Source organism: Capricornis sumatraensis, chromosome 21, assembly GCF_032405125.1.
Source record: "Capricornis sumatraensis isolate serow.1 chromosome 21, serow.2, whole genome shotgun sequence".
Lineage (NCBI taxonomy): Eukaryota > Metazoa > Chordata > Mammalia > Artiodactyla > Bovidae > Capricornis > Capricornis sumatraensis.
In genome coordinates this window covers 15111689-15128639 of record NC_091089.1, presented here as the reverse complement: position 1 = coordinate 15128639, position 16951 = coordinate 15111689, and the positions used below count along the sequence as shown (strand labels likewise).

The following is a 16951-nucleotide window of genomic DNA, read 5'->3' as shown; positions in this document are numbered from 1 at the left end:
TCACTAAGTCGTGTCCACAGACTCTTGTGACCCTGTGGACTGTAGCCTACTAGGCTTCTCTGTCCATGAGATTTCCCAGGCAAGAACACTGGAGTGGGTTGCTATTTCCTTCTCCAGGGGATCTTCCCAACCTGGGCATCAAATCTGAGTTTCCTGCATTGCAGATGGTATTCTGCATTTCAGGTGGATTCTTTACTGACTGAGCCACCAGGGAAGGCCCTCATGTGTGTATCTGTGTGTCTGTATGTGTGATGTGTGTTTGTAGGTACAACACTAAGGTTGAGAGTATGACCCTGGAGGTACCCACCCACCTTCAATATCCAGGCCTGTCCCTTACAGTTGAGTGACATGGGTCACTTTTCTGATTCTCTCTGGGCAGTAGCTTTTTCCTTTGTAAGCACAAGAATAGCGTGCCTTTCTCACAGGGTTTGTGTAAGGATTACCTGGTTCGTACAGGTGAAATGTTGAACACAGCATCTGTTGTACAGTTAAGAATTCAATCAGGGCTATTTATTCTTATTGCTGTTATTATCATTATTATGAGGCGGAGGGTCACCACGCATCACAGGACTGTTCCCTGTATCTCAGGATCAGCTGTATAATTTGCAGGATCCATTGCAAAAGGGAAATGCAGGCAGGACACTTTGTATAAAATCATTAAGGAATTGCTGGGTTGTGACAGCAGCTCATTGCACTGAGAGTGGAACATTTTGTGGCTGCACAGGTCCCGGGGTCACAATGCTTCTGACCCTATTCAGTGAAGGGAGAACAGAGGGGGAACCCCTGCCCTGTGCAGGGTACAGCCTGTACTATGCTGCTGACATCCCTCAAAATGTTGACTCATCTTTTAGAGCTGTTGCTTTTCTTCATTTTCTTTCCAGATTGAGACAATGGAAGAACTTAATGTGGCAAATACAATCTTTGCCCTCAATTTCTTCAAGCACCTGGCAAATACAAGCGCCAACACCCAGAATATCTTCTTCTGTCCCTGGAGCGTCTCCTCCACCATGGCCATGGTCTACCTGGGCGCCCAGGGAAATACTGCAGACCAGATAGCCCAGGTAAGTTTCTGTTCAAGTTCCCAACTGGGACTGAAGGATTCCTGAACTTAATTGCAGAACTGATCTGATTATATGCTTGTGGTATCTGGACTAAAACAAAGTCAGTGGCTTGTGGAATCTTAGTTCCTCCACAAGGGATTGAACCAGTGTCATCAGCAATCATCACAAACCATTACAGCACGTGTTACTTAGATTCAAATCTATAAAAGAGCCAAACCACAAAAACTCTCAATGGTTGATATAGCAGGAGGATTACCAGAGTTTCCTACAATGTTAGAAATAGTTAATAGTGACCATATCTGTCATCTGATAATGTTTATATTTTTCAGAGGATTTGTGTGCTTTATCTCTTATGGGTTTTAAGACAAGTGTCACTGACGGATGAGCAGTGGGACTGAAGCACCTTTCCCAGGGGTTCCTCTGGTTTCTGCTCTGTCATCTCAGGCTCCTTCCATTTATGTAAAGAATTCCTCTCAGTGGTTTTGAGAGTTCTACGAAGAGGGAAAAAAAAAAAAAAAAAAAACTGTCCCAGAGCTCAGTCTCTGCACTCTGGGGGAGGCACAGGGAACACCATGACTTCAGAGGGCCTCAGCCAACATTCTCCAACCCGTGAGCTCATGTCAACAAAATGGGGCTGACGGGATGGCCAATCCTCAACGTCAAGGTGGTCAGGGGTGGGACAGCACTGTGGGGGATTTCTGTCAGGGCCACTGGCCTCCTTCCTTGGTGAATGGACACCAGGTCAGTCAGGAGACCCTTTCTTTGAGTCTGGGACTGTGGAAACACGTTGAACTAGTTTGCCTGTACACAGCAATCAACCTATGGGATGAATGCAGCGCTATTAAAATTCACGTGATCCTTCATGTCAATGTAGGGCAAAAGCCACTACAATATTCTTAAGTAATTAGCCTTTAAGTAAAATAAATGAATTAATTAAAAATAATTCATGGGATCCTGTCTTCCCTGGGTCCGTGACCAGACAAGGTAATTATACCATTAAAATTCCTTCCTAGTCCCGTTTATATAGACATTAGCACTGAATGCTATGAGTACAAGCTCTGGTTTCCCACAAGCAGGGATGCTGCTTTCAGTCACACCAGAATGCTGCTGGCTACTGTTGAGTTTCTCGTAAGAATCGCACCCGAGTGTGTGAATACAGATAGATGGATACAGTCGTCCAGGTACATGGTGACCCATTTAAAGCAGGACTTGTTTGGAGTGGCTCACACAGAGTGTTAGCCAGTCTCACCGCAGGAGGAAAAAGGATGGGAGCTTTGCTCTCTGTGTTTGTGGCAGTTTAAACATGAAGACTTAAGACAAAGCCCCATTGCTCAACTCTCTGATACCAGCCAGATTTTGTAAAACACCTTCCCCTTTATTTTCTTTGCCTTGGGAAAAAAAAAAAAAAGAAAAAGGCAGTGAACTCCATTAAAAACTTTAGAAAACATCAAGGACTTCATTTTTTATTTTTATTTAGTTTTTGGCCATGCTGTGAGGCATGTGGAATGTTAATTCCCTGCCCAGGGCTCGAACCCATGCCCCCTGCATTGGAAGCATGGAGTCTAAACCACTGGATGACCAGGGAAATCTTTTACAAAGTGCTCTAGGTGCTAAAAGTAAAAACCTTGATTTTGATACCAGAGGAAAAGTAACTTATTGGTCACTCAGGTACAACACAGTTTTTCTGTGTTTGGAAAGTATTTTCTGCACATGGCACAAGGATTTTATATGCAGGAGTTTTCTTGTAACTCTGCTACATGGGAAGAAGGTGAAAGCCTGGACTTTGGGGACAGACCTGCCTGTCTTTGGTTGATGGCTTTGCTACTTACTAGGTGTGCAAGTGAAGACATTTAACTGCTCTGATCCTCAGCTTTCTTATTTTTTATTTTATTTTTTAAGAACAGCTTTGCTGATTTATAATTCACATTCCATAAAATTCACCCATTTAAAGTTTATAATTCAATAGTTCTTAGTATATTCACAAGAATTGTACAGCCATCATCACAATCTAATTTTAGAATATCTTCATCTCCCCTAAAAGAAACTCTGTATGGTCTATGCCTATACAACCCTGGACCTTTCTGATCGTGGAAGCTAAACAGGGCTGGGCCTGGTTAGTACTTGGATGGAAGGCTTTCTGTACCTACGACCTATATTAATTTGATCATACGTAATGTGGATGATTAACCACATATTTTGTACATTAGTTACAGACCTCTCAAACACCATTTGATAACTCAGAAGAGTCTAGTTGTAACTGTCTTATTTTTAAAATGTAAATGAAAATGTGTATTGGGCAAGATGGATATGAAGATTACAGTTAACTGGAGAGGTACATGGTGGAACTAATTGTTTTCTTAGCTGATACTTACAATGCCCCATCCAGGCATCTGAATATTTTAGGAATTTATCCACAGAATATAAAATCCTATGAGGTAGGTGCTCTGATTACCATACTCACTTTACAGATGAGAAAATCAGGGCAGGAAGAGGCCACATAAAGTTTGGAACAGGTGTAGTTGGTAAGGCTGGAGTGGTTGTAATGGAAAAAAGGGTAAATAGAATAAATATATACCCTCTTACAGAGCACAAACAATGTGAGATTTGCAGGAGTATTTTTACCCAGCTCTTATCTTTAGGATAAGGCCACAGACCGGCCCAGGGCAGGCCACCTCTCTGGGCAGGGTGCCTGCCTCAGCCTGGCTCAGGATCATTTCACATGCCCCACACCTGCAAGGACTCTTGCCTTGACTCAAAAGGGCTTCAGTGCTGCCCAGAGACCCTGACTTATGGGTCAACTTCCTTAAAAGTAGGCCAACCAGAGAAGCTCTTACACAAAATAGTCCCCCTTGTGCAGCAGCAGTCAGAGAGTATTCTGAAAACCGCTTCTTTTCAAAGAGTATTAGGTAGGAACTTATAACATATGATCTGAAGAGCAGAGAAAGATCCCAGAAACCCTAACACCTCTCCTTCCAGCCTAGAAATTCACCATCTGCTGGACAAACTTGCATTCCTTCACTTGGCAGAACCTCCACCATCAACGCATTTACCAATAAGCTCCTCCCAGCCTGGGGCCCTATAGGGCTGGGACCCAAGAGATGCTGGAGGTAGGGACGGGTGGGTGGCAGCAGGGCCAAGCTGAGGAGTCTACAATATTGGAGAGGGGACCTGAGTACCTTCCAGGGCAAGTCTGCACCTGCCAGCTTCACTGTTAGCTGGATCTGCCACTTACAACATAAAGAAATTCACACTGGGACTTACCCTGGTGGTCCAGTGACTAAGACTCTGTGCTCCCAATGCAAGAGGGCCTGGGTTTGATCCCTGGTGGGGGAACATGTGGAAACGAAAGATCCTGCATGCCTCAACTAAAGATTCTGTCTGACTCAACCAGGGGCAGCTAAATAAATCCATAAATGGAAATAAATATTTTTAAAAAGAAATTCATATTTTCATCTCACTCCTGCCATCTGCCCCCAACATGGACAGAAGTGGGGGATTTCTTCCTGTGTGGAAATGTTTAAATGATCCCTGGTAATACTGAGCAACCTGTTTTTGTGCTTAAGATAGCTGTGGCTACTCATTTTTGACAGATTAGAAGGGTATAAAGGGCTCCCCTTGTAGCTAAGTCAGTAAAGAATTTGCCTGAAATGCAGGAGACCCTGGTTCGATCCCTGGGCTGGAAACATCCTCTGGAGAAGGAAATGGCAACCCACTCCAGTATTCTTGCCTGGAGAATCCCATGGACAGAGGAGCCTGGCAGGCTACAGTCCATGGGGTTACAAGAGTCGGACACGACTTAGTGTCTAAACCACCACAGAAGGGTATATCATGTAAGGCCACTGAATAGGGAGATGAAAGGTCAGGAGTTAACCTTAATACTTCTTTCAAGGCAGTTTATGAGTTGGGTGATAATTTAATTAAAATGTTATAAATCATCTCATAATAAAAAAAAATATTGTCAAAATGGCCAGTATTTGAATTAGTATAAAATAACTCATGCTAATTCCTATGAAGGGAATCTCACTGACTTGTTGCCCAGACACAAAGGCAGGGAACTAGACGCAGGACCACTAAGAGGTACCTGATAACCGTTGGTTTAAAAGCTAAATAATGCAGCAGAAAAATGTACCCAATTTTCTCGAATTCCAATTGTAGGTGCTTCAGTTTAACCAAGTTGGAGTCCACAAAGACACCCCAGTGACCCCACAGAGTCTCACCAGTTGTGATTTCATGCAGCAGATCCAGAGGGACACCTATCCTGATGCTATTTTGCAGGTATCTGACTCATCCGTTCCTAGTTCTTTTGTGTTTTGCTTCCAGAAACTTCTTATTGTAAAGTCACAATATTTATGAAGAAACCTAGTACAACATCCACTTTTCACAGTAGAAAACTAAGACTCACAGTCCTTGAGTGAATATCTTATGGTCACTCTGATAAGGAAGGGCAGAGCTGGGGTAGAATCCAGGTTTTATGACTTCCAGGTCAAGACTGTTTCTAAATTCTGTCACATCACTCTGCCATTAGTTGGGTATGTATAATTTATTCTAAAGCCATCGTAGAGACTCCTAGAATACATGTGTGAATGCAGATTCCCAGAGTCAGCGGTGACAAGTAATTGAGGAATGGAGATGGCCAGGCTTGGTGACTGCAGGAGACGTCTCTGACCTTCACATATCCTTTATCTCCTCTCTGTCTATCTATCCAGGGCCTCCCCGATGGCTTAGTGGTAAAGAATCCGCCTGCAATGCAGGAGACGCAGGACATGTGGGTTCAGTCCCTGGGTGGGAAGATCCCCTGGAGCAGGAAATGGCAATCCACTGCAGTCTTCTTGCTAGAAAAATCCCATGGTCAGAGGAACCTGGTGGGCTACAGTCCAAAGAGTCTCAAAGAGCTGCACACAACTAAGCAACTGAGCATGAGCACACATCTATCTATTGTCGTCATTATGATCATCATCTACTATCTATCAGTATCTATCTGTCTGTCTATCTATCTCCCTATCTGCTGATCTATCTTCATCATAATTAGCAACTGAACAATAGCAATCTATCTACCTATTTATCATCATCTACTGTCTATCTAACTATCATCCATTCATCTAATTTATCTCAGGTTAATAATATCTTTTCCCAGTAATTCACTTCCATAAACACCAGCCATCCAGCTACATTATAAGAACCTGGAGTAGATGGGCTCCTGTTGGTAAACAACTTCCACTATCACACCCCTGAGTTGAGATATCTCTCATGGTATCTCCTTCCTGGGAACGCTGATGCTCCACCTGCCTGTCACCCAGGGAATTACAGACTCAAGATGGAGAGAGGGCCTCTTCAATATAGCGATTCTGCCTGGTGTGGGTGGACAGCGGGTGGTTCATCTTCAGGGCTCTGACCTCGACTTCACCCAGCCGTTTCTGTGACTAAGCCCTGCGTCTGTCATTGTGCTTGCAAACTTCAGGTTGAGGATTGGAACTCCCCTCGATTTTATGTTTTCTAAACTCCAGATTTTCCATTGCACAGACTACCCCTTAATTATGCCATGGGACTTGTTGAAGTTAAATAAATATTTAAAGAACATTTCTAAGGTAACATTTTAATATAATAAAAATTGCTTAGTGACTTTATAGTTTAGCTAAAGTATCAAAGGAGCCTGACTTTTTCTAGGATCTCAGTTCTGTCACAGTTAAATCCAATCCATAGGCAGAGCAAAATCTGAAACAAGTAAAAAATTGTCTGATAAATTTTAATGTACTACATCCATATCAACAGTATTTCCTCGGAGTTACCTTCAAAGTGACAAAAAAAATGTATATTTTAATACATCATTTTATTGATATCCTAGAAAAAAATACTATTGCTTCAGAAATATGGTGTTTAGGAGTCCTGAGTTATATAAAACGAAACCCTCCTTTTCTTTTAAGGCACAAGCTGCCGGGAAAATCCATTCATCCTTCCGTTCTCTCAGCAACGCCATCAACACGTCCACGGGAGAGTATTTATTGGAAAGTGCCAATAAGCTATTTGGAGAGAAGTCTGCAAGATTCAAGGAAGTGAGTGAAACCTGCGATTTAAATGGCAGGGCCCCAAACTTGCAATTAGGTCACTTTCGAAGCTGTTTTCTGTGAGTGATTCCCAGTGGGTCAGAATTCCACTTGGGCTCGCTAAGTCTCCCCGAGTCCATGGGACAAGATCCAACGCAGCCATGCTTACGCTCCCTCCGTGGGTGCTTCCTCTTTCTACTGTAAAAATCCCACGTGTAAAGTCACAAGTCAGGAGGTGGGCACAGCTATTCCCAGAATCGCTAACCCCACGCCCAGCCTCTCCTGTACTCTGTTCATAACGCACAGTGTGCAGGAGAACAAACGCAGTCTGGACTGGACTGGGGCGGGGGGCGGTTAAGAGAGCGCATAATCAGCCCCCCAGCCACCCTGCTACCTGTTCTTCAGGCTCCCCAGTCTTAACAGGAAACCTGTAATTTACAATTACACCACTGCTTGTGGGGTATCCAGGAGAAGGGCATGGCAACCCACTCTAGAATTCCTGCCTGGAGAAGTCCGTGGACAGACGGAGAGCGGTGGTCCACAGTCCATGGAGTCACAGAGTCGGACCCGACTTTGCGACTAACACTTTTCACTTTCACTTGTTGGCTGTATATTCTGTGTACCCTTTATCATTATTGTTTTCACTTTAAAGGAATACATGCAACTCTCCAAGAAATATTACTCTACAGAACCCCAGGCAGTGGACTTCCTAGAATGTGCAGAAGACACCAGAAAAGAGATTAATTCCTGGGTCAAGACCCAAACTAAAGGTAAAACCAAAGAAATAGTTTCTGCTCTTCTTTCCAGGTAGAAAACTGATTTTTTTTTTAAGTCCTTAAACTTAACCCTTACTCCCAACCTTAGTTATTTTGGCTAATGTAACCTGATACTTGTTGAGCTTTGTGGTGTTTTAAGTGAGAAAAAAAAAAAAAAACAAAAACGGAGGCATCCTAATAGAAGATATATATTCAATACTTCAATAATCTGGTTTTGGATTATTACCTTAGAATAGAATGTAAGAGGCAGATCTTTTCTAACATAGGAAATATCAGTATTGAAATAATTGTGACTTTATGTTTACTATGAACAAAAGCAAAGAACAAAGGCACAATTGTCAGCTGAGTAATTGGTGTGAGAATATCAGCAATGGAAAAAGGAGAGATCATAAAATTTTAACTCTTTCTTCTATTGCACCATTCAGAATCAGTATGTTGTCATTTTCTTTCAGTCCCTGCTTTATCTCTCATTGATCATCTAAGCTATTTCTACCTTGGTTACACATATCCTCAGTTCTTAGCTGACTCATCCAAGATGCCACTATCTGTTAGTGGTACATCTGGGGTTCCCTCTTCTTCTGAGCCTTCGTCTAATTCTGGAATTCTTCAATTTAATGCTCAAAGAGTTTGATAACTTAATGCAGAAAACATATTTTCACTTATCTCCTATGTTGATTTATTTACTATTAAATATGTTTTTATTTGGCTATGATGGGTCACCGTTGTGGCATGTGAAATATAGTGCCCTCACCAGGGATTGAATCTGGGCCCCTGGCATTGGGAGCATGGAATATTAGCCGCTGGACTACTAGGGAAATCCCTACATCCTATGTTTAAAATATTATTTCAAGCCATAGTATGCTATCCTGCTTTCTTAGCTACCATAATAGAAAAACTTGTATTAAGTTCTGTAGAATTGAAAAAAAGTATTATCGTTTCTCTGAAAATAGTTGACCTACTTCAGTTCTTCATTTCTAGATTTTTAAATTACTGTTTTAAAAGACTGACACACCACTGACAAAAAGAAAGCAGAAAAAGTGAAGATTTAACAGAAATGAAAGTCAAAGCAGATTGCAAAATTAAAGAGACACATGAAAGCTTTGCTTTTTTGAGAACAGCAAGAATTTCTCTTCTTTCTAAGCATTTGTGGTGAATGGCTATAAATCAATCAGTGGAATTGCAAAAATGCCAAATAGTCATTTGGACTGATTTTTATAGTAATTTGAGAAAATATTCCTTTATTCCTTGTTATGATCAAATACTATGTGTCACAAAGTTAAATAACGTCCCAGCAGATTTCCAAGTGAAATGAAGTGAAGTCGCTCAGTCTTGTTTGACTCTGTGACCCCATGGACTGTAGCCCACCAGCCTTCTCCATCCATGGAATTTTCTAAGCAAGAGTACTGGAGTGGGTTGCCATTTCCAAGTAGTAACCAGGCATTTTTATTGCTAGGGGGTATATTGAATGAAGATATTGAATAACTGTACTGAAACTGGTCAGACTACAGTGACCTTTTCGCTTGAGTCCCTTATCTGTCGGTAGAAATGGAAGATGGTGGAATTCTGACTGGCTCTCAAGCACTGTGACCTTGGAAAGGTTATTAATATCTCACTATAGTGTCCATTTGTGTGGTTGTTCAGTTGCTAAGTCTTGTCCGACTCTGCCACCCCATGAATTGCAGGGTGCCAGGCTTCCCTGTCCTTCACTATCTCCTGTAGTTTGCTCAAACTGATGTCCATTGAACCAGTGATGCCATCTAACCATCTCATCCTCTGTTGCCACCTTCTCCTCTTCCTGTCAATCTTTCCAGCATCAGGGTCTTTTCCAATGAGTCAACTCTTCCCATCAGGTGGCCAAAGTATTGGCGCTTCAGTTTCAGCATCAGTCCTTCCAAAGAATATTCAGGGTTGATTTCCTGCTTGTGTAAAATGATACTAATAATACTTCCTTACTAGAGTGGTTGTGAGGTTAAATAAAGTAATGTGGTTGAAATATTGCAGAGCAGGTATTCACTATAAATAGGCTATTTCTTAAACTAACTTAAAAAAAAAATTCACACTCATATTATTATTTCTGGGAACCTTTTTGGGCTCAATCATTCACTCCCTTCTCTGTGTTGTCACAGTTCTCTGCATTATTCAGCTCTCTTATAGAACTTATTGCACTTTTTTTTCCTAAATGATTTAGAATGTTGCTCCAATATTCTAAGCCTCCCCAGGACAATTCTTCCTTTCTTACTTAATGGAATCTGTGCCATTCCTTATGTAGGTCTAGCACAACTTCCAAAACATTGTTTTTGGGTGAATCAGTGAGGCCCATGGGCTGTCTAGACCAGATCTAGAAGAAGCCCCTAGTGACTTACTGGGGAAATGCACTATTATATTCCTTGTTAGTGTTAGTCACTAAATTGTGTCCATCTCTTTGTGATCCCATGGACTGCAGCCCACCAGGCTCCTCTGCCCATGAAATTCTCCAGGCAAGAATACTGGAATGGGTTGCCAATCTCTTCTCCAGGGGATCTTCATCACTCAGGAACCAAACTTGGGGCTCCTGCATTGCTGGAATATTCTTTACCATCTGACCACCAGGGAAGCCCAATTATATTCCTTGAGTCTCTTTTTCACTCCCATCTGAATGAACTAACTTCATGTAACTACAAAACTTTGAGAAAACAGTATAAAAGGAATTTAAAATTTTCTGGGACTTTTCTGGTGGTCCAGGGGTTAAGACTGCACTCTCAAAGCAAGGGATGCAGGTTCAATTCCTGGTCAGGGAAATAAAATCCTACGTGCAGCACAGCGTGGCCAAAGGAAATAAATTTAAAAAAGAAACTTAAAAAAAAATTTCCAAGTCTGATAGTAATTCTAAATCATAATTATATTACTTCTTCAGTTTCTCTTGAATTTTGTAAACCTGAAAATTTTGGTCTTGGTTTTACTTATTATTTAAATAAATTGTTTTTTTTTTGTTTTTTTGTCAGGTTTTTCTTTTTTTTTTTTTTTTATTTATTTTTTTTTTTTAATTAAATTTTAAAATCTTTAATTCTTACATGTGTTCCCAAACATGAAACCCCCTCCCACCTCCCTCCCCATAACATCTCTGTGGGTGATCCCCATGCACCAGCCCCAAGCATGCTGTATCCTGCGTCAGACATAGACTGGCGATTCAATTCTTACATGATAGTATACATGATAGAATGCCATTCTCCCAAATCATCCCGCCCTCTCCCTCTCTCTCTGAGTCCAAAAGTCCGTTATACACAGCTGTGTCTTTTTCCTGTCTTGCATACAGGGTCGTCATTGCCATCTTTCTAAATTCCATATATATGTGTTAGTATACTGTATTGGTGTTTTTCTTTCTGGCTTACTTCACTCTGTATAATCGGCTCCAGTTTCATCCATCTCATCAGAACTGATTCAAATGAATTCTTTTTAACGGCGAGTAATACTCCATTGTGTACATGTACCAAAGCTTTCTTATCCATTCATCTGCTGATGGACATCTAGGTTGTTTCCATGTCCTGGCTATTATAAACAGTGCTGCGATGAACATTGGGGTACATGTGTCTCTTTCAATTCTGGTTTCCTCGGTGTGTATACCCAGCAGTGGGATTGCTGGGTCATAAGGTAGTTCTATTTGCAATTTTTTAAGGAATCTCCACACTGTTCTCCATAGTGGCTGTACTAGTTTGCATTCCCACCAACAGTGTAGGAGGGTTCCCTTTTCTCCACACCCTCTCCAGCATTTATTGCTTGCAGATTTTTGGATCGCAGCCATTCTGACTGGTGTGAAGTGGTACCTCATTGTGGTTTTGATTTGCATTTCTCTGATAATGAGTGATGTTGAGCATCTTTTCATGTGTTTGTTAGCCATCCGTATGTCTTCTTTGGAGAAATGTCTATTTAGTTCTTTGGCCCATTTTTTGATTGGGTCGTTTATTTTTCTGGAATTGAGCTGCATAAGTTGCTTGTATATTTTTGAGATTAGTTGTTTGTCAGTTGCTTCATTTGCTATTATTTTCTCCCATTCAGAAGGCTGTCTTTTCACCTTGCATATATTTTCCTTTGTTGTGCAGAAGCTTTTAATTTTAATTAGATCCCATTTGTTTATTTTTGCTTTTATTTCCAGAATTCTGGGAGGTGGATCATAGAGGATCCTGCTGTGATTTATGTCTGAGAGTGTTTTGCCTATATTCTCCTCTAGGAGTTTTATAGTTTCTGGTCTTACATTTAGATCTTTAATCCATTTTGAGTTTATTTTTGTGTGCGGTGTTAGAAAGTGATCTAGTTTCATTCTTTTACAAGTGGTTGACCAGTTTTCCCAGCACCACTTGTTAAAGAGATTGTCTTTACTCCATTGTATATTCTTGCCTCCTTTGTCAAAGATAAGGTGTCCATATGTGTGTGGATTTATCTCTGGGCTTTCTATTTTGTTCCATTGATCTATATGTCTGTCTTTGTGCCAGTACCATACTGTTTTGATGACTGTGGCTTTGTAGTATAGCCTGAAGTCAGGCAAGTTGATTCCTCCAGTTCCATTCTTCTTTCTCAAGATTGCTTTGGCTATTCGAGGTTTTTTGTATTTCCATACAAATCTTGAAATTATTTGTTCTAGTTCTGTGAAAAATATGGCTGGTAGCTTGATAGGGATTGTGTTGAATTTGTAAATTGTTTTGGGTAGTATACTCATTTTCACTATATTGATTCTTCCAATCCATGAACATGGTATATTTCTCCATCTATTAGTGTCCTCTTTGATTTCTTTCATCAGTGTTTTATAGTTTTCTATATATAGGTCTTTAGTTTCTTTGGGTAGATATATTCCTAAGTATTTTATTCTTTTTGTTGCAATGGTGAATGGAATTGTTTCCTTAATTTATTAAGAGAAAAATTTGAAAGTGACTATCAGCATCTCTGCAGAGTATGATAAATGTGGATGCTGAGCTTGATGGTGACTCAAAAGACTCAAGAAATCATAATGACTTCGTAATTGTTAATCATGAAACCTAAACATATATCATATTTTCTGTAGGCAAAATCCCAAACTTGCTACCTGAAGGTTCTGTTGATGTAGACACCAAGATGGTCCTGGTGAATGCTGTCTACTTCAAAGGAAGGTGGAAGACTCCATTTCAGAAGAAATTCAAGGGACTTTATCCTTTCCGAGTGAACTCGGTATGAAACAATGACGACAAATTGAATTTTCTTAACGTAGAGTTTAAGGCCTTTGAAAAAATAGAGAAAGAATAATTAGGGACCACTCATTGATACCCATACATGATTTGCTATTAATACTTATAAGTTATGCACACTGGATATTTTGTTGACTATTTCAGGTTACTGAATAGCAACTCAGTAGTTTTCTGAGAGGCCTTATGAGTAGTGGTGAAGATCATGGGCTTTATAATTACACAATCTGGACTCACATTTAGGCTCTACTACTGACCAATTATGATGTTACTTGTGGTTCATGCACTCCATTTTTTGATTTGTGAAACTAGTATGATAATTTCCAACCCAAAAGATTGTTATAAAGATTCAGTGAAATTTTGCAGAGTTCTTGACCCCTAGTAGGTACTGAACAAATGTTTTAGTATTATTATAATTATAACTGTCCATCTTATTACTAATGGGTACTATCTTGAAAATAACAAAATAGATCAGAATCACTATGAGAATATGCAAATAATAAATTTTTGTTTTTAAAATATATTTTGACATTTCTAAACAAATTTTAAAACAAATTTTTAATTTTTGAAAAACATATTTCTTTAGCATAAAAGCATAACCCATTCTCTTTTATGTCTGATTGTAAATCTTTGACATCTTACTATCAACTTTCATATTTTACTTTTTAATTACTTTAGACTCAGCGCAAATCAGTAGAGATGATGTTCCTGAATGAAAAGCTAAACATTGGATACATAGCAGACCTGAAGGTCCAGATTCTAGAACTCCCATATGCTGGCGATGTCAGTATGTTCCTGCTGCTCCCAGATGAAATTGCTGAATCTTCTACAGGCTTGGAGTTGGTAAGAATTCCAGCTTCCATTGTTTTAAACTTCTGGGGCCAAACTCACCTTTGCACATGTCTGCTGCTGTTGCTATTTAGTTGCTAAGTCAGGTCCAACAGTTTGAGATCCCCTGGACTATAGCCCACCATGCTCCTCTGTCCATGGGATTTCCCAGTCAAGATTACTGAAGTGGGTTGCCGTTTCCTTCTCCAGGGGATCTTCCCTATTCAATCCACCTGCGTTGGCAGGTGGATTCTTTATCACTAATCCATCTGCGAAGCGCTTGCATATACCTACAACTCCAGGAGTTGGTGATGGACAGGGAGGCCTGGTGTGCTGCGATTCATGGGGTCGCAAAGAGTCAGACATGATTGAGCGACTGAACTGAACTGAACACCTGAGGAAATGGTGTGCAGTTTGAATACGTGAACTGGTTTGAGAGGAACTGTGCCAGCTTTCCCACTGCCATTCATCAGTCTTAAACACATGTTATACATGCTATCTTCTTGCAAAATTTTTACCAACTGTTAAATTTTAATATTACCTAAAATATAGTGAAGTCATTGGTTGTCAACATTAGAGGTTGCTGTCCTTCTCTGCTAAGCATTTATTGTTTTTTTTTTTTTTATGTTTTGGATTCGTAGCTGGAAAGTGAAATCACCTATGACAAACTCAACAAGTGGCTCAGTGAAGACACCATGGCTGAGGATGACGTGGTGGTGTACATTCCCGAGTTCAAATTAGAAGAGCGTTATGAACTCAAAACCATTCTCACAAGCATGGGCATGGGCGATGCCTTCAGCCAGGGCCGAGCCAATTTCTCAGGCATGTCGGGAAAGAATGACCTGTTTCTGTCCGAAGTGTTCCATCAGGCTTCAGTGGAAGTGAACGAGGAGGGCACTGAGGCTGCTGCTGGCACTGGGGCCATCATGACAGGAAGAACAGGCCACGGAGGCCCGCAGTTCGTGGCAGACCATCCTTTCCTCTTCCTTATCATGCACAAGATAACCAAGAGCATCCTCTTTTTGGGCAGATTTGCCTCACCCTAAATTGAAAGTTTCTGTTTCTGCACAGGAAATTGTAAAATGAGTGTAAGCCTCAGGATTTATGCAAGTGCCAAAACTTCTCTGCATGTTTCTGTTTTTCTGAAAAACTTTTATTACACACTACCTAGATAACACAGACATAGCGTGACATCTGTGAATCATAACATTACCCCCCTATCAATCATTTGGCCTCCTAAAATGGGATGATATCTCATTTAGTTCTTTCTAACTCTTGGTTTATTTTATAGCATTAATTTTCACTGTATTATTTATTATTTTATATAATGTTTTTTTTTTTATTATGGTCACTGTCTAGTATAGTTGATACATTTACAGAAGCCAGTTATCACTTATTTTTCTTTCTAAGGAAAAATATGTATTTGTGGGCTTCCCTGGTGGCTCAGAGAATGGAGAATTCACCTGCAATGCAGGATACCCAAGTTCGATCCCTGAGTCAGAAAGATCCCCTGGAGAAGGAAATGGCTACCCACTTCAGTGTTCTTGCCTGGAAAATTCCATTGATAGAGGAGCCTAGCAGGCTACAGTCCATGGGGTTATAATAAGTCAGACATGATTTAGTGACTAAGCGTGCATGCATATGTATTCGTTCTTATAATGAAGGATAAGTAGGTGGCCTTCCATGACCTTTTGTAATAGAAACCTAGAAGAAAGCATTGAACAACAGGGAAGTACATATTGTGTGCATTTCTAAACAAATGTCTAACATTATGTATCACATACACATGGCTGTAACTTATGTAAGGTTGCTAAAATATAGAAAATAAACCTATTTTCACAAACCATTTGCTTGTTTACATTCTACTAGGTCTTTAGGTTATAAGACCTCCTTATCTTGTTTCTCAGAAATCAGTCATCACCGCTCATCTGTGAGAACCAAGCAAACAGAATAAAGGAGCCAAGGGAATAACCAACTGCTTTGCAAGGGGCCCCAGTGTTGGGGGTAGGGTGGAGTTGTGTGAAAAATTGTTTAGAACTGCCTTCTCACAGCAGAAAAATGTATAACAATTCAAAATGATAGTTTGGGTCAGAGTCCTTTGGGGACCCCTGTATTCAAATCAGGACATCAGGAATAAACACCAAGTCTAGTGGTTGCAGACATAGCATCAAGGTCATAATCACTGAGTGAGTTGACAGAGAGTTCAGAGGGGTAGAGATGAGCTGGGCACAAGGGTGGAAGGAAAATATAAGTCAACTTATTTTAAGGGTGTTAGCTTCAAATAGCCCTGAACACTTTAGAGTGGATCAGCAGCAGAGAAGAACGTAATTTAAGTCTTGAGAACTAAGGAAGATCTAAGGATTAGGGAGTCTGACGTGGCTACAGAAGTGTGGCTGGATACTGAAAATGCATTCCAGGCTTTGACCTCTTTATGATGAAAGCCAGGGATGGGTGACCCACTGGAGCATGGTGGCTAAAGAGGTAGCCTCATAACTTTGACTTAACTGCACCCAAATCCCAGTTCAAACACTTATGTGTCCTCTTAATTATAAGCTGGGAATGATACTTCTTCATGCTTCAGTTTTCTTTCATTGTAAACTTTGGAAAACAGTGCTTTTCTCATAAGTTTGCTCTGATGGTGGTATGATTTCATATCTAACAAGAAATTAAACAAATTCTTAGCATATAAATACTAGTGATTATAGTCATTTTCTTAGTTGGCAATAAAACTGTCTCAATGTCAGATGATCAAGCATAGCATCCCAGAAAATTATTCAGTTAATTTTTAAGGCTTGAATTATGGTTTATTTCCTCGAAATCAGACATTCTTAAAAACTATAGGTTCTTCCTTGCATTCTCCTACTTACTTTTAGATTCATTTAAAAAATGTATATTATCAATTCATTCAGCAAGGTAATAAGTAGCAACTTTCTGAATCATTGTGAGGTTCTGAGTCTTAAGATATATATCACCTTCATTACTGAATTAGAGCATGAGAACAGAATTCTAGGTTCAAAGTATCCTTCACACTTTGTTGTTGTTCAGTTGCTAAGTTG

General features: G+C 40.3%; 1 protein-coding gene across 1 annotated transcript; it reads left to right on the top strand.

Moving 5' to 3' along the window:
• The first annotated feature begins 890 nt into the window (after positions 1–890).
• Positions 891–14941, top strand: LOC138097596 (plasminogen activator inhibitor 2-like). Its single transcript, XM_068993858.1, has 7 exons — positions 891–1061; positions 5217–5336; positions 6983–7111; positions 7755–7872; positions 12911–13053; positions 13746–13910; positions 14537–14941. The coding sequence occupies exons 1-7, from the start codon at positions 891–893 to the stop codon at positions 14939–14941; spliced, it is 1251 nt and encodes a 416-aa protein (XP_068849959.1).
• The last annotated feature ends 2010 nt before the right edge of the window (positions 14942–16951 follow it).